This window comes from Mercenaria mercenaria, chromosome 11, assembly GCF_021730395.1.
Source record: "Mercenaria mercenaria strain notata chromosome 11, MADL_Memer_1, whole genome shotgun sequence".
Classification (NCBI taxonomy): Eukaryota; Metazoa; Mollusca; class Bivalvia; order Venerida; family Veneridae; genus Mercenaria; species Mercenaria mercenaria.
Window position 1 is genome coordinate 38,693,938 of NC_069371.1, and position 13,601 is coordinate 38,707,538.

Below are 13,601 nucleotides of genomic sequence, written 5' to 3' on the forward strand. Positions count from 1 at the left end.
TACCTTTTTTTGGTTTAAAAGGTACTTTTAAAAGGGAAAACGGATTTTTAAATACGATAGTGGTTCTATACCTAAATAAGGCAAAGTAAATCATGCTGATTTCTCTAATCGGTAGACGAGTCTATAAATTGAACCCTCAAACTGTAGGTTGCTGCCCACGTAATAAGAGCGTCTAAAAAAACTGTCGCATCTCGTTCTATATTTATCTATGTTTACAAAAAAAGCGTTGCAACGGTTATAAACATTCGTGAAAAAAAAAAAAAACTGCAAAAACTCGAATGTTCCCGTGATTCTGGAAACTATAACTGGTCAACCTTATGTTTCATGTAATATATGAAACAGTGGTGTTTTTTGGGCCATCGTTAATAAATTTTTTTAAAAATCACAAATCACAATGTGTGGGTTAGTCTCTTAATTTACGAAGCGTTGCAAACTTGTCTTCTTTTTTTAAAACCCTTTACTTGAGGAATGGCATCTTGCCAATGGATTGCATAACCAGGAAGGTTTAAGTTACAATTCAAATCCCAAAATTCCAGGTATTGAGTCTAGGAAGTAAATTTAGATTTGTTTACACTAACAACGAATAACGATAGTAAAAACGACAAGGATCTAGCTGAATATCATAATGGAAGGTAAATATTTTTTTCTCATTCAATTAAATTGATTAAGAATTCGGCGATTATTTTCTATGACTTCTAAATACAATTCATTGATCATTTTCAAGATAATTATAAGAAATATGCGGATTATAATAACGGCCTTTTTGTAGGTCCTTTTTTCCGGTATATTTGGATTGAAAGTTGTTCAGTAATTTACATGTTAAATTTGTTTTTGCATGGCGAATTTTATTAACATTAAAACCACTATTTGTAATAAGGTACTGTTTTAGATATTTGAATATCATAAAACAAGCCTAGGCATCATCTGACCATCAAATATGCCCAAGATATTGGGGGAGTTCGATCAGGAACATTTTCTGCACATGCGCGTGATTCAACGTATTTCAGTTAAATAAATGCAGTACTAATATGTAGTGCTCCCTTTTTGCTGGTGGTGAAGAAGTAGTTATACAAAATATGTCTTTCTTCTTTTATATTTTGACAATTAAACAGGTCATATTATCCCCAATACACCCTCCTCAATGGTCCGTAATGTTCCAGTTATCTTGTAATAACAATTAACATCAATCAATTTAAATGAAACAATGAAAATGTTGTAAGTCTACAGTCCGTCAACATTTTCTACTTCTTTCCGTCTTTATGTTGAGAAACAACACTCCATCCACGAGCTGGGTTAGTTAAACAAATTACGTCATATCCGTTTACTAGAGGCAGTTCGTGGCGACAATAGTAAAACTAGGTGATAAAATTAGGCCATTATTCCGACCATCGAACCTATGTCAATGGTATCTGACTGGTTTTGGACCATTGTTCTTTTAATTTGTAAAAAACACAAATGGGAAACATTCAAACATTTATTTTACGCAAATGATAATTTTACAAAAATAATTTGATATGGTTCGTACTCCATATTTTCATGACGTCGACCTATCTGCCGATATTGCAATCACCTACCGATATCTCTCCGATATGGACATGTTTTCTGGGTTTATATGCGTTTTAACCCTTATCATGCTGGATTGATTTTGCCTTTGCGACCAGTGTAGATCATGATCAGCACTGTTCGCCATTCAGTCCGTATCTTTTTGGTAAGCACCCCTTTTAACAGTTAATGGTACTGTCCAAATTGAAAGATGAACAAGTTCATTATAGAACTCTAGCGGGGTAAGGGTTAAGTGATTTACTACTTCCTTTTTTCTTAAGTAAATGGATTTAAAAAAATTTTATCTGTACAAAAATAAATTGATTTTTGCATTAATGTCTTATATTACAATGTATCGATTGGCAAATCTATAGATTATTGTCGTGTAAAAATGCACCTGTTATATAAAACGCACTTACTATTATTTTTATCAGTTTAAAGTTTAATTTAAATATACATTACAGAGTGTCTAACATTAATCCTATTTAATGTATCTCGGGCTTTCAAAATCTCTTAAGTGTAATTTACTGATAAAATAAAAAACAAAAAAGATTACATTGGCGCAGTGTGCCCATACCATGTGACTTTGACGTCATTTTATGGCTAAGACGGCAAGCCAAATTCCGTCGATTCGATTCTTCGAAGTGGCGTAAGTTCGTAATTTCTTGATCAAATATGACCAAATAAAGTGCAGGCTAAGGAAAAAAATGAGTACTTTCACTCACAAGTAAACGGTTTTATCAACAATGAACAGTTTTGGCCTGAAAACGGGGAAAAATGTTTTGTTCAGAGAAATGAGCATGGTAAACGGCAAGCAAGAGCTCTTTTGACAGAAAAACGGATATTTACACATCAAAGAAGTCGCACGTATTAGCGATTCAAAAGGAATTTAATGCTGGCTCTGTGGGAGGCCTTAATTGACAAAAATGTAGCAGAATTATTTAAAAACTTTTTAAAAATCCAAAATATGCTAAAAACGGCAAAATCCGCTAAGACGGCAAGTCAAATTTTTATTAAAATATACCTGGTTGCACCAACTACGTAATTCAACACTTCCGTGGTACAGGCCGTCCATCCTTCTATCAATCCGTCCGTCAGCAAATTTTTACTATGTTTATCAATGCTTGTGAATAAAAAAAGAGAAAAGTGGAAACTTTACAGATCGCCCAACACGACAAAAACGAAAATGTTGCAGGCTCGGGTTTTATTGAGCCTGTTCATGGACGGCAGTGAAAATGCATGCTACCGTCCACGCCCTCTAGCCCGGGTTGAGCAAAACTCAACAATTTTCACCCTGCTAAAAGTACAATAAGCAATTTAGAGACATCCGCAGATGTATTCAAACGGCGGTGAAACATGGAACCTCAATGAACACTTACATAAAAGTTCAGTGGGCATTCATTGATCATCTTCATCTTCTCCTTAAATCACTAGTGCTGGGCAAAAGAGATATGAACGGTTTATCCTCACTGTTTTCTCATTAAGGCAAAACAATTATTTTAATTTTTGGGCCTTACACCGTTTTGGTGGAATTACCCCACTATCATTGAAATTACCATATCATCGCCGAATGAATACATCATCGGATGTTGCTAAATTTTATTTTTAGGTTGAACCCACGAAGTGGTTGAGACCGTAATATACCGTATTCCAGAACTGCCAAATATCAGCCTAACCATTTCACTGAAAGACAGATTAAATCCGCAGGAAGGTTTTTGCCCTTTTTTCGGGCTAATCGACAATATATCTTTTGATGTTTTCTGAACATTGTTCTACAGTCGTTGATATTTTTATACATATGTAAATACAATAAGGTTAAAGAAAGCGGCAATTCGTATTAAAATTTTTGTTTTTAAGTCTGTTGATCCATTGAGCATGACTAATTTGAAAAGCGAAGTGTATTCCTTTAAAACAAATTTAGAAAAACCTCAGACGTGACCGAAGCGCATAAAAATATGCCATGAAAAAAATAGTTCAAAACGTATAAGAAAGATTTCTCTAGTTTAGCCTTAATACATAATTTCACTCGTCATAATAAAACAGCATAATTATGATCTAATCATTTTTCTAGTTGTATAGGATATAGATCTTGTAATGCGATTTTTTCTACCTGTCCTGATTCGAATGACAAGGAGACACTGTGTAGAGTAAGTTAAATGATAAACTGCTTTATTAATTTAAAAATAGATTTCTTTCTGAATTACTTCCCTTTATTCTTATTTTACCCTTATTTTTGTACAGCTTTTATAACGACTGATTCATATTAGTTATTATTTAACATTTTGCTTTATCGTTTTAATATCTCTGTAAGGCGAGTCAAAATATTGTTTAAGATTTCCTTTTTATTTAAAAAATTATATATGTATATTTTTAATTGCTAAAAAGTGCTCCACTGTTACATGGAAAGCTACACGTTACAGGTAAAGCCCTGCTCCGCGGCTATTCAAATTCTTTTGTGTGTATGCAACCCATGATTACAATAGGTAACAGTTAACGGCCACGTGCCAACCTTTTGCACGCAAAAGCACAGGTATTTCATATAGAAATTCATATACAATAGATCTATTTGACAGAAGTCACTGTTCATAGTCGGATTTTCATGCTTTTTCAGTGACAATTCAAGTTTAAAAAGGGAGGACGGGAGCAGGGCTTTAAGGAAAATGGTCGTGATGCAAGTACCCGTTTGGTTAACTTACATATTGTCTCGATATTTAATGTAATAACCTATATTAAATACTTACAAGATAAATAATTGACATTCCTTGCAAATCCTGAATACATTTAGATGTTAGGGGTAATTACTATTACTTTTAAACAACATTACAAACAGTCCCGGATTATTATTATTTTTTATTGAATTGAAAAAATTTTTCATGAAAGTTGTCATTTGATAAACGTTAATAAAACAGAGTAAAAGCTACAGAGTTTTAAAAAAGATTTTTGAAGCAAAATATAACAAAACAGTACATAACGAAATTTCTAGTCGGTTAAAAATCTCATCAGAGCTAATATGTTACTTGTAATTTGACTTTCCGACTCAATTAATAAATCTTATCTTTGTAAAACAAATGTTGATGTTTGCCTGATGTGAAGTTTCTAAGTAAAGTGTGCCCCCTAAAAGAAGCAAAATTGAATCAAAAGCATATCAACGGGGCATTTGGGGTCTTTTTCCCCATGATTTTCATGTTTATGGTTCTTTTTTTTATCTCAAAACTGCACGGAAGTCGAAACAGCAGGATCTTGGGGTAGATTTCAGGTCTAGTTTCCAGTTGGCGGACCCCACTGACTTCTACTGTTGTTGTAGCAGGGTCGGTCGTTTGTACAAACATTTTAACAAGGTAGTGGAGTTTAAAGACAACAACCCATGAATTAAAGAAGTAGGGGTTTCAACATTTTTAATGTTTTGGGCCCGATTACTTAAAATAGAAAAAGTGGAAACTTCACAGGTCGTTAAGTCGTGACATCAGTACATTTTATTTTATTAGGCTCGGTAAAAAAGAAGTTGATTGCAGAAATGTGTAAATTATTCAACCCTTTTTCCAAGAATGTGAAAGTTGGTGTATTGTGGGGGGTTCCAATACTCCCGCTTTTTATAGCCTGTATTGTTTAATCACCCCTTGGTATGGTGTCTGCTTTTTTTAAATTTTTTCTTTTGACTGTTCCTGTGATACGTAAACCCATAACCTCAATCCCCTTCCTAAATTCTAGTTTGTTTAGTTCTGCCCCTTGTTTTCCTCGTTTGGGGCAAACCCTTTTTTTATCTGGGGACCAAACGCCGCTCTTCATGGATTTTCCGCCTCAACACGTGTATCACGCGAAGGTTTCCCTGTTCATCATCGTTTGAATACATCTGCGGATGTTTTCTAAATTGCTTTTTGTACTTTTAGCATGTGTAAATGTTGAGTTCTGCTCAACCCGGGGCTGGAGGGCGTGGACGGGAGCATGCATTTCCACTACCATCCATGAACAGGCTCAATCAAACCGAGCCTGCAACATTTTCGTTTTTGTTGAAGCGACCCGTGGAGTTTCCATTTCTATTTTTAAAATTTTGATATCGTGTTAAATTTTGGGGAAAAAATAAGATTTTTCTATCTACTCATATTTTGAACACAGCTACATAGGAATACTTTTAAAGCATTCTTCTAGCTTTTAGACTGAGTTAAGCATAAGATTCTTATTTGTCAAAACATTATTCTATATATCTAAAAAATTGTGTTTTTGTTTTTGTGGGAATCGACAAATGGCTCTTCTAATAAGTACCCCTGTTTTTTAAAATAACGATTTTAAAGAAAACATTCACTCAAACATATGACAACAATTGTGAACATATAAATATATTAAATTAGGTCAAAAAATGCGTATTATTTGTTGTTGCCGTGCCAATGTATATTTGTTTTTTTTTATTTTTCAAAATTTTTAAAACAACTTTTATTTTAAAAGACCGACACGCAAGGTAACACCCAAGATGGTATACTGTGTAGCTTTTGAATTCTTAACATTTCAAAAAAAAGTTTTCACTTATATCCCAATCCTGCAGAGCAAATCTTTAATTCTCTTTTAAAATTTATCTTTAAGCCTCACAATTTAGCGTACAAAAAAAAGCATAAAAACTAGTTCAAACACCTATACTTCATTTATTAAGGGTTCTTTGATTTTTCCTATGGTTTTGACAAGAAGTAGAATGATCACTTTTGGTAAACATCCAGGGGCCCGCTTGAGAGAAGTGCACTCCATAACATATTCTAAAAAAAATGATTGCGCTTAGCGGACTTGCCGTTTTAGCATTTTTTGGTTTTTTTAAAAATTTTTTAAATAATTCGGCTACTTTGTAAATTAAACGCCTCCTACAAGCCGGCATTAAATTCCTGTGTTCGGTAATACGGCGACACCTCTGATTGTACAATACCGTTTTTCTTTAAAAAAGGGGCCCGTGCTTGCCGTCTTACCATGTCATTTTCTAAAAACAAAACTTTTTCCCCTGTTTTCACCAAAACTGTTCAGGGTTTGAAAAAAACCATTTCTTGTGAGTGAATACTCATTTTTTTTCCTTACCTCCCTTTGTTTTGGGTCATATTTGATCAAGAAATAAAAATTTTTACCCCCATTTTGAAGAATCAAATCCGGAATTTTGGCTTCCGTCTTAGCCTAAAATGACTCAAGTCACGTAAAAAGGGCACACTGTTGGGCGGGCAACAAAAAATCGCGTTACTTACGCGTTACTTTTTATTGCACCCTATCAATAACTGTAATGAAGACACAAGACATAATAGCATTCGTTTTTTTTTAAAAAGCCACCTGAGCACAAGTGATCACACTGTGTCCGTCTGCGTACATGCGGCGTGCGTTCGCCCCCGCCGTCCGTCGTCACAATTTTTTTAAACGAAAATTAAAATCGATTTTGAGAAATTTTTTTAGCCAGAATTTTCCTTTGGGGTGGTCTTCTATCAAATGAAGTTGTGTTATTGCATATATGGGCCGCCAGAGCTAAAAATAGAAAAATCTTCAAACGACATCTCTTCCAAAACCGCTGCCCCGATTTTGAAATAATTTCTAAAAATGGTCCTTAGCAACCTTCTAACCAAGATTTTTAAAATTTTTTCTGATTCGTCAAAAAAAAATAAAAAAAAGGGCCAACAGGGGTGCGGGGGACACCTTTTCCTAAGAATATAGTAAAAAATTTTTGTTGAAATGCTGGCCCGATTTTAAATATTTTTAAAAGACGGTTTTTGTGGACCAATTTCTTGATATTCAACGGTGTTCGGGGTTTGCTGTTACGTAATTGTTAAAAATTGTTGCCCTAGGTTCAAAAAGGACACGTTCATGTGTGTGACATGTATAGATAAAGGGAATAAAAAGGATTTTGAATATCTTCTTCTTTAAAACCAAAATAGCTAAGCCTTCTTTTTAAAATTAAACCTAACTCTTTTTTGCCCCATTACTTTAAAACAAACACACTTGAAGCCACAGGTGAGTGCTTTAGGATCAATGGCCATCATTTTTCATAGAATTATATAAATTTTAATTATCTGATTTTAAGATAGACTTGGATATGCTAAATCTATGACACACTGATATCTATCAGTACATCCATGTTAAAATATACTAACAAAGATTGAATAAATGAAATAATGAAAACTATAGATACGCCATTGTTGTTAAAAAAATTTATCAATGCTATCTTTTTAGCCGTAGTTTTTAAAGTTTATTTAGTTAAAGATAAAATCAATTCATTGACTGATTTATTTTTCCCAAATTTCTTTTGTTTTCAACATAATAAGCATTGTTCACGAACAATTTACAAATTTTAAATACAAAAGTCAAAATCTTTTCCAGTCCATCCGAGGGTGGGGTCTACAAAGGGTTTTACAAAAAGAAAAAAAAAAAAAACCCCCGAAACCAGGGAGCTTTTTTTTTTTTTTTCCTTTTTTTTTTGTGCGAAAATTTTAAAATGCAAGCTGGGAACCAGTTGTTGCAACATATAAACACAAAGAGTCTTCCTAAATGAAAGCTTTTCCTTTTTTTCGTTATTGGTTGTGTATGTCATTTTATAGTATCAAGACTTATTTCAGTCTCATTTGTTAACACTAGCTAAAAAAACGGGGGGTTTTGGACTAGCTTTTTACAAAAAGCTAACCTGTCAAAAATTACTTTTACCATGAGGGCGATGTTTAAAAACGTTTGAAAATTTTCTGTTTAAAATAAGACAACGCTGTTGGTTACTTACCTTTTTCATAGTCTATTCCATGAACGTCACAACACCGGGGCCGATTCATAAACATCTTAAAAATAAGTATAAAAATTTAAAAATTTTATTTAAAGTTTTACTTAGGTTAGAAATTTATTTTACTTAATATTTTTTGAAAACTAAAACAATTTAATAAGTAATTTTTGTTTTTTTTGGACGAAAACATTAAAAAAAAAAAAAAATTAAATTTCAGACAGATAAAACATGCACAATTATTTTTAAATGCTTTTACGAAAACAACACTTTAATCGTACTCACCATCTTTTATTTTCTGAAAGTCATTTTTTTGCTTTTAAAGTTTTAGCTTTTTAGACTAGAATTTAAAGTTTTTATTTGACTTAAGTTGAAATCACCACAAACTTAAGTAAAATCTTAAATTTAAGTAAAAACTTAACTTAAGATGCTTTAGAATGGCCCCAGATCAATTTTATGAATAAACTTTCGGTTGTTACCATCTGGTTATAAATTACATTGGTCTGTTCAGAGTACGTTTGGAGGATTTGACAAACATACACTTTAAACCGCCCATTGTATTACCATATTTAAGATGGTAACAACTACATAGCTTTTCTTTAAATTTATTAGAGGTAGCCGATGGCAGAAAACAAAGTCAGAAATTCAATGTGTCGGACTTGGGTTTTGCGCTTTTTGCATTTAAAAAACGAACGCTTTGACTTTACTCTAGATATAAAATTAATTTGATGCAGGCGTCAAAGATCGTAAGACGGACGGTTTTAAACACAATTGTCACTTGGGAGGGCCACGAGGTCAATTAATGCGTCGTTTTTTTAAAATTTCAATGGGGATCATTTTTGACTTTTGGATGCGTCACATAAAATAGAACGAAAACTCAAACGACGCGAGGTTGAAATTGGTATGATTTGAGCATATTGCAAAACCGGGCTAAAAATTAAATTTTTATAAATGGGGATTTTTTTATAGAATATTTAGGGAATATTTTTAAGTCTGTCGGCGACCTTTTTAACTGCCCACTAGTACATCTTTAGCTATGTTTGTCATCTAAGCTTTTATCATTTAGGTTTTTGCTTCTCAAAACGATAAGTTTTACAAGTACTGTTATTGACAAGGGCAAGTAGGTCAAAAGATTAAAATGCACTATAATAAATTTTAAATTTTGATAATTTTCTACATAAGGGACTGAAAAAATTTTCAAGTCCCCCTATAACTTACTACATGAATCAAATACTACAAACTTTTTAGAAACAAAAACATGCAAACGGGTTAATAAAAAGTTGAAATTAAATTCTTGGACATCGATCTTGCTTTTTAAAAAGTTTGTTTTATCCCTTTTTCGTTATTTTTATCTTATCCGATTACACAATTCTTCTAACAAAACATTAAACTGTCAAATCGACACCATTTTGTTAATTCAAAATATCGTGTTTTGTTTCAGATCCTCTTCATATTTTAATTGTTGGACATAATCTTCAGGCAAAATGCGACGTTGCAAACGCATTTATAAAACAAAAGAGTGGATTCAAACAGTTTAACTGTCGTCAAAATTTGCTTGTCAAAAAAATAGTCGGTGCAAAATCAACTCAGACAGTTGCAGGGCGACAACTTCATATTGTCCTCACACCAAACCTCAATACTCCTGGGTGGACACATATGAATGATGGAATAATTAGCAAATACACAAACAGAGTGTTTGTTTATGTTAAAGCACCTGGTCTTGTAAGAGTGAACGATGATGAATCAATAAAAAACATTAAAGAAAAGTTTCGGAAACCAAACTTAAAACGTTACGTACATAAAGAAAAAACGAACGGATAAATCGAAACACGAAGACTTGTATCTACATGCAAAAATGCCATTCAAGGAGAAGATATCAAGCGTCGATAAAGTTTTGGCAGAAATAGGACGGGCATTGCAAAGTAATGTCAAAATTGAGTATCGAGGACCACAAGAAGTTGGAAATACTTCAGTTGCAGAATCAAGTCATAGGCCCCAATCGTCTTTAACCAATGTAAGTGGAGCTGGAAACGATGAAGAAACTGAACACACGTTAGGTAAGTTAGACAAAAGGCAGCACTCTATTCAAAACATATTTAAAGTATATATTACCAAAAAACCTTGGTCTTATCGTCCAGTCTTTTTTGCAACAAATAATTTAAGTTTTTAAAAATTTTTAGTCGAAAAAACTTTTTTTAAAAAAAACCCTCTGATGAATCTTTCCAAAATGTTTACTTTGGGGTTGGCTATTTTGAAATTTTTGACCCGGGGCTGTGTTTGTAGTGCTTTTTTTGTTAGTGATTTAAATTTTTTTTTCCGAAGAAAAGTTAAAAAAAATCAGCATAGAAAATTAAGGGTTTGTCGTACCTACAGGAGGGGACGCATTGACGGCCCAAATTTTCGCAAGTCTGGAAATAAAATGACTTTTAAAAATTTAAAAAATGACAACGTTATAAAACCTTAATTTTTGTTATACATTTTATTTTTAAATGGTTTTTTATTGAGAACTTTTTAACACTTTTAACTTTCTCTTATGTCTCCTTTATTTTACATTTAAACATCCCCTGCTTTTACTTCACATTCTTGGTATCTACTAGAAACTTACCTAGTATTTTTTTAAAATATTTCTTTTCCTAATCGTGACGCACTCCGACCTAACATCGAAAGGGGTCGTGACAGTAACGAAATAGCAGACAGAGCATTCACCCATTTGTTTGCAGTCTTAAATCTTTTTGTTTTACTTTTTTTAATATATATATTCAGAACGGCGGGATCCCGATCAGCGGGAACGGTAAAAACAAAAACCCAAACCCCAAAGGGATCTACAACTAAAACTCGGTGGGGAAACCCAAATCAAACATTTGGGGGTTAAACATAAGGGAAAACCCAAAGGGGGGGGTAAAAACGACGCTATTTTACACCCTAAATATGGGGTAAAACCCCAATGTAAAACAGAGTCCAACCGAAGCACTAGAAATAAAGGAATTATCTTCAAGGTGCATCGAGATCAACGGAGAGAAAAAATGGGATACAAATATAGGAGGTAAATACCTATGCCCAGTAGGGAAAGTCGATTGCTATAAATATAGAATACATTGTATATGATTTTTGGTGGGGTAGAAGATCAAAATTTATTTCGGCAACTATACTCTTTGAATATATAGTATGCATAAGAATAAATCAGTCATGTTTTATTTCACTCAAAGGTGAAATAAAACAGTTCTTACAAAATGGGTATTCCACCAACTTTTAATGAAATAATCCTTCCTAAGGGACAAAAACACGTTAAAGTAGCTCTCGTTTAAATAGTTGTTTTATCAAGAATTTTTTTCTGTACGATCAATTGAAGTTACATGCTTGCGTAATTTAATTTGATAATTTCTCCCTCATTATATTTTCATAAATCACTAGAATGTTTGAAATAAAATATTTTGATATTTAATGAAGTCATATTAAAAGGATTTTCTTACTGTTCTTTTTTGTGTTGTAATCGTTATTAAGGCTACATAAAAGATCTCAATGTGCAAAGAAGGCTCGGTATGAAAAATGCAAAACCGGGGGACTAACTCTATGAAGCCCAAAATGAAGAAGATTTTAGTATGATTTTTGCTTGGATCAAACAAAAATTTGAGTAAAAAAACAAGAACCGTACACTGCGTTTAACAAGAAAAACCCCAGGGTTCGTATTGAAAAAAACCCTTCGAAAAAAGAATCATTAAGATAAAGAGTATTTTCATACTGGGACTTGTGGTCGTCAACAAAAATTTTTCCACGCATCAATTTTTAGTCACCTGGGCCTTTTACGCCCTTGTCGTAACCTAGCGGGGTTTTCAAAAGAAAATTGTAGTAGTTTTCACTTCCGCACGGGAATAATAAAAGACTGCAGTATAGCAGGTATTAGCTTTTTACTCCCCAAAATTTTTTTTTCTTTTACTTTAAAGGGTCCAATACAAGGGGGAAATGAACATTTTAATTTTTTTAAAAAGACGAAACTTTTTCTTTTGGGGGAAAAAAAGGTTTGGTATGTAAAATTCGAAATAATCGCGTTATGTACAATTATTTTTCTATGGTAGAAAAAGAAAAAAAAGCCGGGGGGTAGGAAATTTTTGAAATTTTAAATAATAAAAAATTTTTGGTTAAAGACCTTTTGTAAATTTTGACCGCCAACTTCATTATTTTGTCTTGCGAAGTCTATGCACGGCTTAAAAAATTTCCAAATCACTTTCCCTTAGTAATGGGCCTTTTAAGACTGCAGTAAGCAGGGATTAGCATTTTTTTTTGCCAATATTTTTCTTTACATTTAAATAAGGGTTAAAATGAATCATGGGTACGCATGTAAATATTTTTGGCCGCAAAACTGAAATTTTTGATTTCATTTGTTAAATTTTAGAATCGCAAAATTTTTTTATATCTCAATTAAGGAATTACAACAGATCTAAAGGGGGGGAAGAGCCATCTTGATTGTTGGACACATGAGTAAAGTAAAACAGAGAGCTAAAAGAAAATACGAACGTGAAGAAAATTTAATAAAAATTCAAAAAAATGCGAGAGATATTGAAATGTCGAGTGAGTGCAAGCTGTTGAAACACAGATCCAAAATTTAGATCTTTTTGCTTTGGAAATAGAATTCTAGAGTTTGGCCTTGGGTTATGATGAGAAATACCAGCTCAGTGGATTGATTTGGAAAAAGATCCAAGAACAAAGGGGAAAAGGGAAAAGTTCTATGATTACGATAACTGAAAAAAATTTATGAAAAAAGGGGTGTACCAAGAAATAAAGCAAACTTGATGCTTTCTTTTGGTCATCAAATAACCGCGGTCATTTGATTCTTTTTTACATAACGATCCAAAGACTTGATAATTTAGAGCCTGATTCTTTGCAAAATTTCTGAACAACTTATGAGAACAGAGAAATTAAAAAACCAAGAAGGGGTGGAACATCATCCGGCAAAGTACAATCACAATGGCATTACAAACAAACTATGTTACCGAACGGGAAGAGATGTCAGGCATAAGGGTGTAATGGAGCATGTTGACAAACTGTTAAAAATGTTAGTTCACTTGTCTGTGATTCGGCCATACAAACATTATTCGGACCCAGGAAGTATTCGTTATCTCTTACCTTGCTTATTACCACACAGGGCAGAGGAAGACATGAACAAGGCGGATGAATCGGTTGTTGAAACTAGAAACTTTTTAATTGAATTCCAGAACAATCATATGCCTCCAACTTTCTACCACATCTTTGTCGGTGGACTCCTGAATGAATGGCAACTGATCGAAAAAAGTGTTGACATACCTGAGATCTACAATTTGTATGCCTGTTTTCGACTTGATGCAGA

At 33.2% G+C, this 13,601-nt stretch overlaps 1 protein-coding gene across 1 annotated transcript; it reads left to right on the top strand.

Moving 5' to 3' along the window:
- The first annotated feature begins 525 nt into the window (after nt 1-525).
- Nucleotides 526-10,081, top strand: LOC123531858 (uncharacterized). The gene is made up of 2 exons (XM_053518037.1): nt 526-632; nt 9,702-10,081. The coding sequence occupies exons 1-2, from the start codon at nt 626-628 to the stop codon at nt 10,079-10,081; spliced, it is 387 nt and encodes a 128-aa protein (XP_053374012.1). The 5' UTR covers nt 526-625.
- The last annotated feature ends 3,520 nt before the right edge of the window (nt 10,082-13,601 follow it).